Source organism: Charadrius vociferus, unplaced genomic scaffold (assembly GCF_000708025.1).
Source record: "Charadrius vociferus isolate BGI_N301 unplaced genomic scaffold, ASM70802v2 scaffold361, whole genome shotgun sequence".
In the NCBI taxonomy this organism is placed as follows: Eukaryota; Metazoa; Chordata; class Aves; order Charadriiformes; family Charadriidae; genus Charadrius; species Charadrius vociferus.
In genome coordinates, this window is record NW_009646657.1 from 544022 (window position 1) to 558033 (window position 14012).

At 44.4% G+C, this 14012-nt stretch overlaps 1 protein-coding gene across 1 annotated transcript in view; it reads left to right on the top strand.

The window, feature by feature from the left end:
- Positions 1–14012, top strand: part of HDAC4 (histone deacetylase 4) — a 164056-nt gene that overhangs the window by 112942 nt on the left and 37102 nt on the right. Inside the window, 1 exon segment of the mRNA XM_009889067.1 lies at positions 6724–6844. Within this exon segment, the coding sequence (XP_009887369.1) occupies positions 6724–6844 (121 nt within the window).

Here is a 14012-nt window from a genome sequence, read left to right on the forward strand (position 1 = left end):
GATACTAAAATAAAAAGCCTAAAGATTAAGAATAGCGATTAATAATTATTTTTATTATTCATAGCTAATAGCAGTGATGATAAAGAAATGGTACTGTGTGTTCATCAGTTCTTTGAGCATCTAAGGGGACTGAATCACACAGTATATTTGAGTTACGTCAGCATCTGACTTGACATATTTTCTGAGCAATCAGAAAAGACAGCCACGTGGTGGCAGCATTGCCATTGGCTAAAGTTCCCTGTCCTACCCTTATTTAGTGCTGAAGAGCGCAAGGAAGAACTTCAAACCTGTTTCTGTCTATGGACACCCATTTTATTGAATTTTGGGATTATTATTTGGGACCAAAAAACCCCGAACAAACAAACAAAAAAAACCCCACAGGTACCCCACTGCTGTCTAGCTCCTCTGTTTAGAAACGGGAGTTAAACCCTGCAGTGCTAATTGCCTTCTCCTAGATTTTTGTTACAGATGTTCACTAATGTGTGAAGTTCTTCATTGTATGATCCTAGGTTATTTTCCTTCATTCGGTATTTTCAGTTGCTTTCACAATTGGAGTTGTTCTTGATATTCACTTGCTTTCCACTTGTGTTTCGCTTCAGACCATTGGTGACATTAAACCTCATTTTGACTATTCCTTTTTCTGAAAACAATAAATACATGATATTAGCTTCCTGCCTCAATTCTGGTGTTTTCTTGTCTGATGGCTTTCTTCAAGGTCTGACCTGCCATTTCAGGATAACCAGCTGCTCTAATTGCACTTGTTTCTCTCTCTACTTAGCTTTCCTTTATCCCCGCTGTGCCCAGCCCTGCATTAAAGTCTCCTTCTTTATCTTAACTTTTCTTATGGGCTTGATGGGCACAACCTTTCCCTGTTTCTCCATCTCCTTCCTACCTTCTCACTTCACTCTTCTGTTCTTGATAGGGTTTTTTTCTGGAGCCACTTGTTCACTTTCCACTGTCTTTGACTTAAGTAATTTTTTTCTGAATTGCAAAGCCATTTGGTCACTTCCCTGCCCTTCAGAGTCTCTCTGAAGCTCCTCAGTTGGAACCTGTCTATCAGTGAGCAGAGTGGAGGACTATATAGGGTTTTCTTTCAGTGAAGACTACCTTCACATCAGGTGCACTTGCATGGCAAGAGAGCAGCTTTTTAGACATGAGTGATCTTTGCTGCTAGGTTGGAGCATGGGCATGAGCTGTTGGCATTGCCTGGGACAACGGACTTTGATCCTTACTGCAAGGGAAGGAATGCTGTAGACTTAACATGTAGAAAGCTTCATTCTGTGAGACGTATTCCATTATATGGATGATGTAAAAGGAATTTTGAAGTCTGGCCTAATGATTATGATTACTTTTAATAATTATATTACTTTTTCAAATCCCATTTGCCTATGCCAAAGCTCCGTGCAGGACAGCATGAGCTGTGCCCTCTATCCCTACCCACAGTAGTGTGCTTGTGATGCATGAAACTTTAACAGAGCTGTTTATATGAGTATGGTGATGCAGCCTGTTATATATCAACACTTTTTTTTATGGATTATAACTACTCCATCTGCATAGCAGCCCTACAGGCACTCGGAAAGAAGTGAATATTTTCAGAATTAATAGTAGGTCTGCAGCAAGTCAGCAGCAACACCTTGATTATAGCGCTCAGAAATTTGCCAGGCTGTACACTTGATTTTTAGCTGAGCTCCTGTTTTATTCTATGCTATTTTTTTGGCTGTTCTTGCTGACTGACACATCTGTGCACACTCACTTATCTTCACTGTTGGAGGTCTGCCGTCCTGTGCCTCAGACGTTATAAGCCAGTTAAGTAAGCTCAAGGGCCTGATGTGAACATTGTTTGTGATTACGTAGTTTAATCCGTTTCTTACAGCTCATATTTGTAAAAGGACAGTTTAAACTTTGATATTGCCTTATCCTCACGTTTCCCCTTCCTTCCTTAACAGCCCTTTGCTGTGGTCCGGGTGTAGGTACAGTTTGATTCTGTTGGTTGCAAGTAGTCACTTAACACAGATTAAAAACACAGCGCCCTGCACAATAAATAATCCCGTACACACTGTGTGGGATCAGGCAGAATTCCGCTGGGTCCCTGTCCTCTTCTCTGTCCATGTCCCTAAACTCCAGAAGGAGTTTAACAGCCCTTCTTTCCCCCATGACTGCACACTGAAAATAAATCCCAGCTCTGCTTTCTCATGCAAGCTCAAACAATTCTTGGTGTCTGTCTCCTGGAAATGTTCTTTTGGTGTTTCTGTTGCACACATGCCCTAAGCCAGAAAAGGGCTCACAGATAAATATTTTTATCATGCATGCAAACAAATACTTGCTTTGAAATTTCAGAAATTAACTAAGTGAAAACCTGTTTTCATCAGGCAGCCGAAAGGCTCCTAGACAACCTGCCAAGTGCTGAGTTCCTACCATTTCTCTCGGACAACCTGCCAAGTGCTGAGTTCCTACCATTTCTCTCGAAGGCAATAGAAGTGATCCAGAAGGGGCACGAATATTTTTAGAACAGAAAAAACCACATCGCTTCCCCCCAGCCTCTCATTTTTCAGCAGTGAAACAGATATGTGTATGCTAAAGTTGTCCAAAAAACGTTTTACATCCAGCTGAGGGGGAAATGCGCGTCAGATTTGCAGTGTGATAGGTAAGAGTCTGGCAGAGTCACATAAGTTTAAAGATGACCCTTTGGAGTGAAAGCATTTGTCCAAACTTAACGACAGCTGCAGTTTAGAGTATTGCTTGTTTAATTAAGTTAGCTTTATAAAATATGGCAATTACTCTGGTGTACATTCAGAATTTAAAAGCAACAATTATACTAATTGGGGCAATCTCAATAAAAGATTCTGCCCCCCGAAACAAAAAGCAGCAATCATGGTATAGAGTAATCCTCCTAGCCTTCATCAAAAATGTGAGGAAATCGATAGGTTTTGCTGTGTGTTTCAGAGGTAATCAAATCCCCAGGCTGCTCAGCTAGGTAGGAGGAGAATGAGATCCTCCATCTCCAAGCACATTTTGGCAGGAATCCCTGCGTTGTTTAAAGCATGAGGACTGTTAGCTGAAGGTTAATTGCAGCGGTGGAGGACTGACATGAAAAAACAGACCCTGGGCTGGGCGATATGTAAGAGCAGAGCTGTGACCCCAGTGTTCCTGGCACAGTATTGGGTGGGTGTCTGGTTGAAGCACAGGATGGGTCTGGGGAATGAAGCCTCCAGAGAGCCTCTCTGTGCCCAAGGTTTCCCATCACAAAACACTGAGGGCATGCAGGAGGTGATGGTGGTTATGCCTGGGAAGTGGGTCTCTGGAAGGGAGCTTTATAGCTGTTTTCATGGCTTTTTGTGGTGTTTATGGGGCCACAGGTGGTACAAGGTCTGGCTCGCAGTCTTTCAGGATTCATACTCCATCCTTTTGAAACATCATGAGGTGAAAGGGTGAATAAAAGGCAAACTAAGAGACTAGCAGGGTTTTTTTCTTGCTCAAAGCTAGCTCCAAGGACACGGATGAAGAATGCAGAAGGATGTGTATAAAGCAGTGGGAGAGGAGAGATGGTGTGGTGTTACAAAGGGCACGTTTTGTGCAGAGAGAGGAACAAAGGAAACAGGCTAAAGAGACAACTAGTTCATAGGGGTTAAGAAGCTATCTCCTGAACTGAAAATCTGGAGTTTAGCATCTGGGAAGGAGGTTAGACACGGGCAGGGGGTAATACGGAGCGAGCAAGCTCAATAGGCAATTGGAAGCCTCGAAGATAAGAGTGTCATGACTTAAGAGCTCTTAGAAAGTGAAGAACTGCTCAAATTAGGAGCATGGATGGCAGGCTGAGCTGTAGACTGAGATGCAAGTTACGATGGGTCTGGAAGCAGGAGCGAGGGATGTACTGTGTTCTCCAACTCTATTTTGGGGGGATTTAATTAATTTTCTTGGTGTTTTTGTGTTAGAGCCAAGGACAAATCTTGTGGCACGTGAGCTGGGAGGTGAGAAAGGTGCAAAAGTGTCTCAAGCATAATCCTTTTTAACCAGGCAATGTTTGCTATGATGTTTGTGATATGTATTTGTTTCAGTAAGTAGTAGCTTTTTCCTTGAATGGGTTGTACTTGCAGCATAGAAAGAACTTCTCCATCCACTTGTAGTTTCCATTCAGTGATGGATGTCAGATGGAGGGGAGGGTGGCACTGATACACTCCTAAAAAGCATGGAGCTTGGATGTCTTGGTAAGGCCACGTACTTTAAAGGGGAGCAGCCTTTCCCATCCCGGGGAGCTGAAGCTGTTTGCATCCACGGAGGAGTTGGTGTGTTATTGTGACTGGCTGCCGTTCTCCTGGTGCCTTCACATAAAGCCAAGAAATACAACATGCTGTTTCTGTATGTCACCTAAATGTAGCGGCTGAAAATGGGTCAGTACGTTTTGTTCAAGGGAAAAGAGTTGGCATATGGGTTAGAGGGAAGCTGTAAAAGCCTATAAGGGGGGACTGAGGCAGACTTACTGTGAAAAAAAAGGAAAGACAGGATAAAAGTTCAAGGGGGATTTGCCAGATATTTCCATCCCTTCTGGGTCTAGCATTTTTGTGATTATTGCCTCTTTAATGGGATGATGTATTTTTGCCTTATCATTAACCTCAGGAAATACGCTAGGTGGTGGAGCGGAGCACAGAGAAAATGAAAGAGGAACTGGAGAGCAGAAATGCCAAAATTAGGAGAGGCAGAGTGCATGAGCACTCCTGCCGTGCTTTGATTTCTCCTGCCTTATGCCTCAAATGGTTTTACAAAGTGATTTCCTGTGCCCTTTGCAACACGTGATGGAGCCTTATGCTGAAGGTTTGAGACAAAAGAATCCCTCAAGTTTGTTCTGCGGACTGTGCTTCAGAGGTGGAGGTCCTGGAGTCCCCGTGCCCCTGGTGTGCTGCACCCCAGGATGCTCTGGCTGGGTCAGGCAGCAGCCAGAGATGGCAACATGGTGCAAAAGCAGGCACTGCTTGGCTGGAAGTGCCGATGCCTTTGAAGCATCTTGTCCCTAGCACTCTCTTGCAAAGTAAACGGCACACAACAGTGCTTTCTGAGCAGCAGCAGTTCTCAGGAGTGAGTGTCACAGTTTGACCTTCTCTTCAAAACAAGCTTTCGATTTAAAGTCTATTGTTTTTAGGAATGTGCTTTCTTTTTTCCCCTTTTTTTTAAAGTTATCCTTTTTTTTGTTGTTGTTGTTCTCATTAGAAACTCTGCTTCTTCAGGAACATGGGAATCTTAAAAAAGCAACTGGCTTTGACAAAGTCAGGGTGAAGGCTGTGCAGGAGGCGCATGTGATCCTGCGTGGACTGTGCAGCAGGATGCTCGTTGCTGAGGCTGGCATCTTGGGTGACCCTGAGACCTCTACAAGAGATTTTCAGAAGTTTCCAATATCATGCTGTTAACTATTTATATTTTAGTATTACTATTGCAAAGAGGAATAATCTTGTCATTCCTTCTGTAGAAACAACCCCCCAAAATGACAGCTCCTTTTAAAGTGTTTTAGTCCAAATCATGACAAAAAATCGTGAAGTAATTCTAAGCCATATGATAGACTTCTTTTTTGTTCTTTGGTTTGGTTTTTTTTTTCCGTTTGTTTGTTTTGGAAGGGAGGGAAGTGCATGCATGTTTCTGAAGCAAAGCAATCCTTATTTCTAAATAACTCCCTCTCCTCTCTCATGACCACCTCTTGACTTACCCCAACCTCAGCACTTTCTCGACTCTCTGCATATTTCCCCTGCCAACGTTTCATAGGCAGTCACAAGCTCCCAGTTGAAAAGGTCAGATGTTTTTTCCACTGCTGGGAGTTGGTTGCCTTCTCTGGTATACCTGATACCCTCCCAGTGCCATCTGCCTGCTGGGGAGTGCTTGCTCCTGTGCAAGAGGCAATGGCATGGTCCTTATATGCCCAAGATTTAGTATCTCCAAGTAGCACTTTGTTCTTACAGACATACTTTCCCATACAATGGGTGATGGCAACAAAAGATAAGCCCCAAAGGTATGCTAGATCCCTATGACAAAAAATGGGAAAAGATCACCAATTTGTAAAATGTGAAGTCGGGTCCTGCTGACATCAGTAAAAGCTTTGCCATGATCTTCAGTGAAGCCGGGGTTTTGAATTTGGTGTGCGTCTGCCCTTCTGGGTTTCAGCTGGCAACAAAAGCAGGCATGAGCGTATTTGCTACAGTACTTCCAGCCGAACCGGCATCATTGTATAAGAAAACATTTTGCAACAGATTGAATCTTGTGGGATTCCCAAGATGAGTTTTAGGGCAGAAAGTTTGTAACTGACCCTTAATTGGTCAAAGGTTCAGTTTGGAAAGCAATGTGTTTGGAGGAAATTTTTAGGTTAGCTTAATAATAACGGTGGGGAAGTCGGGGCGTGGCTTGGAGGGACACATTTGCACCAAAGAATCACTTTAAGATGGCTTATAACTGAAATCCTGAGTATTCAGTAGTCAAGCAATATCTGTGTAATTTAGCAAATGCTCTGTGGTAAGTATTTTTAAAACAAATGTAAATAAATCTAAAGATGGCTTTATATGTCAAGCTAGTATTTTGAATAAGGGATTAAACCAAAATCTGTCTTACAATGAATTTTTCCACAGAAGAACCCATTTTAGTTTTTTGCTCACTGTCTTATGATTTGCTAAGGAAAAAGAGAAGTTCTTTAATGAGAGCTAAGCAGTTAATCAGTGATTTCATCACCCCTTTTCTTTCCTCTTTCAGTGTATTCGTGGAAGAAAAGCAACTCTAGAAGAGCTGCAGACAGTTCACTCGGAAGCTCATACGCTGCTGTACGGCACAAACCCTCTGAACAGACAGAAACTGGACAGCAAGAAACTTCTAGGTATCACTCCCTTTGGGGGCGGTCCCCTTCCTGACCTCCAGCACTCCCACTACTGTCCTCAGCCCTGGCTCTGGCAGTCACTTAGTGGTACCAGTACGAAATGTGGGACATGGAGTTCCCTCCATCCTCAGCTCTTGGCAGTTCCCAAGAGGATTCTTCCCACCTCTGTTCAATGTCTGCTTGAGAGCAGTACAAGATACATCTCCCTTTCTTCAGGTAGATCCCTAAACCCTAGATAGCTAAAACTTCCTTTCTTTGATGTCTTCAAAACCTAAAAGGAGGTTTTCCTGAGGAGGAAAGGCAATTCAGATGTTTTATTTTATCCTTGGACACTGCTCTGTGTATTAGAAAGTTATCTGTTTCTAAGTAGGAACTGGAGCACCCTGCTAAGGACCTGGATCTGCAGCACTGACCAGCTGCATAGACATCAACCAATAGCTGTCAGTTTTGTATGGATAATCTGCAAGAAAGATGCAGGGGCCTCTTAGATAGGCTTACAATTCTTTAATTTGGAGTAAGATTGTTTATCCCTTTCACTGGAGACTGGATCTTCCTGAAACAGGGCTGCATCTGCCATAAAATATAGACATTTTCCCTGCAAAAAATCTAGGAGGTGGTTGTTTAGATAACCAGTACCCCGCCATGGTGACCAAACCACATTGATTTTAGCACCTTACCTTTACTTTGTAACTTTTTCGAGCAGTAGGTGATAGGGTGGAGGGACAGTTTGGGAAGTTCTCAAATGTGGATCAACAAAAAGACAGTTCTGGAACATTGAAGTTGAGAAAGTTTATTTTGGGTTTAGCTTGACTTTGGATGATACAAAAAGAGGATTAATTTGATGGCCTGCATGATGTAGTAGTCGCAGCAAAAGAGCTGGAAAGATTTTGCAACATATTCAGTATGTACATTAGATCCCCAAAGAGGAAAGCTTTTAGCCAGTTGTTTAAACATGCAATTAGCACTGTATTTATAGCTAACTTACCACCTCTTTAAAACCCAGAGCGAACGGAAAGTAGACACCCCTGGCTGAATGATAGCACAATTAGTATGTAAAGTTTAAAGAATTTGTGATGTCATATCCTTGGTAGTGTAAAACTCTGGCCTTGCATAAGGCGTATCCACCAGTCCAAAGAAACAGCATGTAAATCTTCCCCAGTAGATCTGAGAAGGCTTCTCATTTGCAGTTGCACCAACTTCATGCTGACTGATTTCTCTGCGAATTCTTGAACTATAGCAGTGAAGGTGTGGGAGGACTTGTGTCCTGATTGTCTGCTGCAGTAGGATCTGGGCAGCCCTCCAGCATCTGACCTGTTGGCTTTACCAGCCTGTAGCAGGCAGGGTTGGCACGCTGCCTCTGGCAGCGGTCATCATCATCTGTGTAGGGAGCTGAGCTGACAGTGGGTCACCCGATACCCTGTGCAAGATATGTGGCAAAGGTGGCCTGTGATAACACCGAGTGTTTCCTGCTCATTCAGATGTCAGATGCTCTTGAAATATTTTCCCACTCCTGTTTTGACTCTTGGCACAATCTATATCAATAGTTCCATAGAAACATTTGGAGATACAAACAGTTTATTTGGTTAGCACTGGATTTGGGGATTCCCAGGTTTTGCTGAACCATTCCTGATGGCTTGTTTAGGGAAGGAGGGGAGACACTCTAGCTCTGCCAGTGAGTACTTCTGTAGTTTTGCTGTGTGTCCCCCATGTCTTTAATCACTCATTTTAAAATGTCTGTAGAGATCAAGTTTATTCCTATAGTGAAGAGAAATAATTCTAATATCTGAGGGTATTCCAGTACAAAATGTTGCCTGTTTGGGTGTAATTTGCAAAGAACACGAGGTTGTCAGAGAGCTGCAGCCATAGGCAGAAGGTCAGGTCCCCAGGATCTCCAGTAGGAAGGATGTTCCAGTAGCTGTTAGCTGAGCTTAGACCTTGTTTCCTAAACCCAATTGGCATAATTTTCGCCTTGAGCTGCTAGCAGTGGGACTTGCTGTCAGCTCACATGACCATCTTTGCCCAGACAGCAGTGAACTGCCTGTTTCCGCTGCCCAGTTGTACTCTCATTGGATGGGGAGCTGTGCATGTGCTACAGCTGGCACTGACACTCATGCCGAGCACGAAGCACGGAGGAAGAGCAAACAGCGTCACCATTCAGCATGTCTGCCAGTCATCCCACTAGGCAGGAGAAAATAGGTTGACAGCTTGACAGCCAAGGGTCCGGAGGGACAGCGCGGCTAGCCAACATGACCAGAGGAGTGAGCCTGTCTGGGATGTCTGCGTAGCACCCAGGGAGAAGTTCTCCTTCAGGAGCAGGGCAGGAAGAGCGATGCTGGCCCTAAACCCAGTTTCTTAATTTGATGGCTTCCACAGTGCTGGACCTGAGCAAGGATAACAGCCACTGATGTGTTGGGAAAAGCTCCCTGAAAAACCTCAAAATGTGCATTTGTGGGTAGAGATGAACAAGCCTGTAAGCAGCCCCTTCTTTACCCATCCTCTTCAGATGAGAGTTTAAAGGGCTTTTAAATTTACAAAACAGCTTTATGGGTTCTTTTAAATATGTCAGAGGGTAGATGTATGGCAGGTTTGAAGTCTGAGACCAAAGCTTCGTGAGGCTCACCTATGCAAATGTGAGTTTGTTAGACCTGAGTGTCTTGATGTGTACAACTGCAATGGGGTGGCTGACTCCATGTAAACTCGTTGCCTTTGATATGTCTGTGAGGAAGAAAAAGCATGAGAAACCTCAGCCTAAAAGGAAGAGCTCGTAAAGCTGGGGGATGAAAACACAAGATGTTTCTTTTTAAGCTTCTGGATATGATAAGGGGGGATGTCCCTTAATCTGGCAGTTCTTTAGGAGAAAGCGGGAAGAGGGTAAATAGTTCAGGTTTTTCAGAATTCTAAGCAGGCATCAATGTGGGTCTGCGGATTACTTATACTTCTGCAATGTCATATAGCTTGTTACTACTGAGTCTTACTCCTTCCTCAAAGAGTGCCCTTCTTTACACATGTAGGAGAAGAGACTTGCAACAGAAGCCCACCACTGATCTTTAAGTTACTTTTCCCCAGAGGAGCCTGAGCATCGCAAAGATCTGCTTTGTGGTGTTTTATTAGGAGAGTTTGAAGGTGGTGGCCTTTAAGGCAGGTTGCACAACTCTACCACTGGAAGCGTTGCTAAAGCCCTTGAAAGTCTGAGGATGAAAAATACGAATCCATCTATTGTTTGATAGGGTAAAGTTTTTGAACCTGTTGAACAAGTTAAAACTGAGGCAAATAAGACTGCTTTTAATTTGTGGAGAGCAATCATAAATTGTTGTCAAGAAGATAAATATGGAAATAATGGGTGGTTTAGCAGTGAAAGATGTGACAGGAGGTCTGAGGCAGGACAATCTAAGAACTTTCATGCGGATCTAATCAAACAGTGAATCTCACTGTGCACTCAGATTAATAATACAGATGCATTAACTGCACTTTCAGTCATAGGGGTAACGTATGTGTCTGCAATGCTTTTGACACCAGCGTGGCCCTCAGTAATGTCTGTCTGCTGTCACGGCTAATTCACACTCTGCAAAGCTGGTAGTTAGCAATTAAGGGAATTTATTCTTATAGTATAGACATGACCAGAACAAGAACCTGATTTGATGGATAAAAAACTCCCTCAACCCAGTTTATTTCACCATTAGCTTTCATTAACTTTAAATAAGTCTCACGCAAATGAATCTCGGGCAGCGTACTCCAGGTTTTTTACAGTGTCTGCATGCACATATTTCCTTCTATTTACCTGTGGTGCACAGGCGAATGTACAATCATGCAGGTAGGGTGGTGATGGATATAAGACAGCGTGTTCTTGTTTCAGTATATGGTCTATAAACCTACAGAATTTTGAATGGAGGATAATTTGCTCACATGCAAGCCCAGAAAGTGATGTTACAATTCCTACAGATGCAAAATTATCCCTACAGATGGTTTTCTCAATTTTTCTCAAGTTCTTAATGTTGGGTTTGCTCTTCCAGTCAAAACATGTTACCTTTTATTCTGGTTTATTTTTTGTCTTCCTCTTTTATGAAGCTCAGGCACTCCAAACTCTTCTAGTAACTGTGCATATGACTGATAATTAGGCTGTTTTTATGATTTCCTATCCTTCAGTTGAAAGGGATTAAAATGTTCATTTGAGAAGACGTAGAATCATATAATAGTTTGGGTTGTAAGGGACCTTTAAAGTTCATCTAGTCCAACCACCCCTGCAATGAGCAGGAACATCTTCGGCTAGGTCAGGTTGCTCAGAGTGCCATCCAACCTGACCTTGAATGTTTCCAGGGATGGTGCATCCATCACCTCTTTGGGCAACCTGTTCCAGTGTTTCACCACCCTTATTGTAAAAAAAAATCTTTCTTATAGCTAGTCTAAATCTACCCTCTTTTAGTTTAAAGCCACTACCCTTTGTCCTATCACAACAGGCCCTGCTAAAAAGTTTGTCCCCATCTCTCCTGTATGCCCCCTTAAAGTACTGAAAGGCCATAATAAGGTCTCCCCAGAGCATTCTCTTCTCCAGGCTGAACAACCCCAGCTCTCTCAGCGTGTCCTCATAGGCGGGGTGTTCCAGCTCTCTGATCATCTTTGTGGCCCTCCTCTGGACCCGCTCCAACTGGTCCATGTCCTTCTTATGTTGGGGGCTCCAGAGCTGGACACAGTACTCCAGGTGGAGTCTCACCAGAGTGGAGTAGAGGGGCAGAATCGCCTCCCTTGATCTGCTGGCCACTCTTCTTTTGAGGCAGCCCACGATACGGTTGCTTTTCTGGGCTGCGAGCGCACATTGTTGTCTCATGTTGAGCTTTTCATCCACCAATACCCCCAAGTTCTTCTCCTTAGGGCTGCTCTCAATCCCTTCATCCCCCAGCCTGTATTCATATCAGGGGTTGCACCAACTCAGGTGCAGACCTTGGCACTTGGCCTTGTTGAACTTCATGAGATTCACACAGGCCGACCTCTCAAGCCTGTCCAGGTTCCTCTGGATGGTATCCTATCCCTCAGGCATGTCAACTCAGCTTGGTGTCATCCACAAATTTGCTGAGGGTGCACTTGATCCTTCTGTGTCACTGATAAAGATATTGAACAGTACTAGTCCCAATTCTGATACCGTGAGGGACACTAGTTGTCACCAGTCTCCATCTTGACATTGAGCCCTTGACCGCTACCCTCTGGATGCGACTATCCAACCAATTCCTCATCCACCAGACAGTCCAGCCATCAAATCCATATCTCTCCATCCAATTCAGAGAGAAGGATGTTGTGGGGGACCGTGTCAAAGGTCTTACAGAAGTCCAGATAGACAACATCCGTAGGCTTCTCCTGTCCGCTGATCTAGTTATTCCATCATAGAAGGCCACTAGGTTGGTCAGGTAGAACTTGGCCTTGGTGAAGCTATGCTGGCTGTCTTGAATCACCTGTCTTCCATGCGTTTTAGCATAGTTTCTAGGAGGATCTGTGCCATGATCTTCCCAGGCACAGAGGTAAGGCTTACAGGCCAATAGTTCCCAGGGAGCTCCTTTCTACCCTTTGTAAAAATGGGTGCAATGTTTCTTTTTTCCAGTCACTAGGGTCTTCACCTGACTGCCAAGACTTTTCAAATACCACGGAGAGGGGCTTGGCAACTACATCAGCCAATTCCTTCAAGACTCTGGGATGCATCTCATCAGGTCCCATAGACTTATGTAGGTATGTTCAGGTTCCTCAGGTGGTCACGAACCTGATCTTCTCTTACAGTGGGAGGGAATTTTCTCCCCTGGTCCCTGTCTTGCGGTCCATCCACTTGAGAGGTGTGGGGACAGAGGTTGCCAATGAAGACTGAGACAAAAAAGTTGTTGAGTACCTCAGCCTTCTCCTCATCTGTTGTTACCAGTTTGTCAGTCTTGCTCATTAGGGGGGCATGCCTCCTTTGACCTTCCTTTTCTGGCTGACGTACCTATAGAAGTCCTTATTATTCTTTGCGTACCTTGCCAAGTTCAGCTCCAGCCATGCCTTGGCCTTCCTGACCCCATCCCTGCACAACTAGGCAGCATCCCTATACTCTTCTCAGGATGCATGTCCTCGCCTCCACTGCCTGTGCATCTCTTTCTTGCCCTTTGGTTTGACCAGCAGGTCTTGATTCAGCCATGCTGGTCTCTTGCCTGCCTTTCCTAATTTCTTACACCTGGGGATCAAGAGCTCTTGCACTCTATGGAAACCATCCTAAAAGATCTGCCACCTCTGTTCTGCTCCCTCGTCCCTGGTGGCAGTTTCCCAGGAAGCCCTATTGACTAACTCGTTCAAGAGCTGGAATTTTGCTTTCCTAAAGTTCAGGGTCCTGACTTTACTTTTCCCCTGACCCATACCCCTCAGGACTGCGAACTCCACCAGTGCATGGTCGCTGCAGCCAAGGCTGCCTCCAATCTTGACGTTACCAATTAGCTCACTTGCGCTGATGACCATCATGTCCAGTATCACATCCCCTGTGGGAGGGCTATCTATTGCTTGGCTTAAGAAGTTATCTTTGATGTACTCCAGGAGTCTCCTGGATTGCCTACAGCTTGCCGTGCTACTTTTCCAGCAGATGGTGGAGTGGTTGAAGTCCTCCAGCAGGACAAGAGCCTGCGAGTGCGATGCCTCCTGTAGCTGGATTAAGAAGACTTTGTCAATAGGCTCCCCTTGATCGGGTGGCCTGTAGTAGACACAAACCACAAGGCTCCTTTGTTGCCTCAGTCTCTTAATTCTTACCCGTCGGCTTTCAATCTGCTTACGGCTGTTCTTCAGAGACAGCTCTTTGCACTCTATCCATTTTTTGATGTAGAGGGCAATGCCTCTGCCTCGCCTTCCTTGCCTGTCCCTTCTGAACAGCCTGTAGCCATTGATAGCCACACTCCAGTCATGGGATTCATCCCACAATGTTTCAGTAACGGCAACCAGGTTGTAGCTTTCTAGCAGCATGGTGGCTTCCAGCTCCTCCTGTTTCTTGCCCATGCTGCGTGCATTGGTGTAGAGCCACTTCAGCTGGGCTGTCGGCTGTGTCATCTTAGAAGAACATCCCTTAATTCCTTTGGGGTATTTCACTGGTGTATCCCTCTTGGCTCCTATTGCCTTAGGAGACCCTACCTAATCTCAGCACACAAACCTTGCATAAAAATAAGTGATTTAT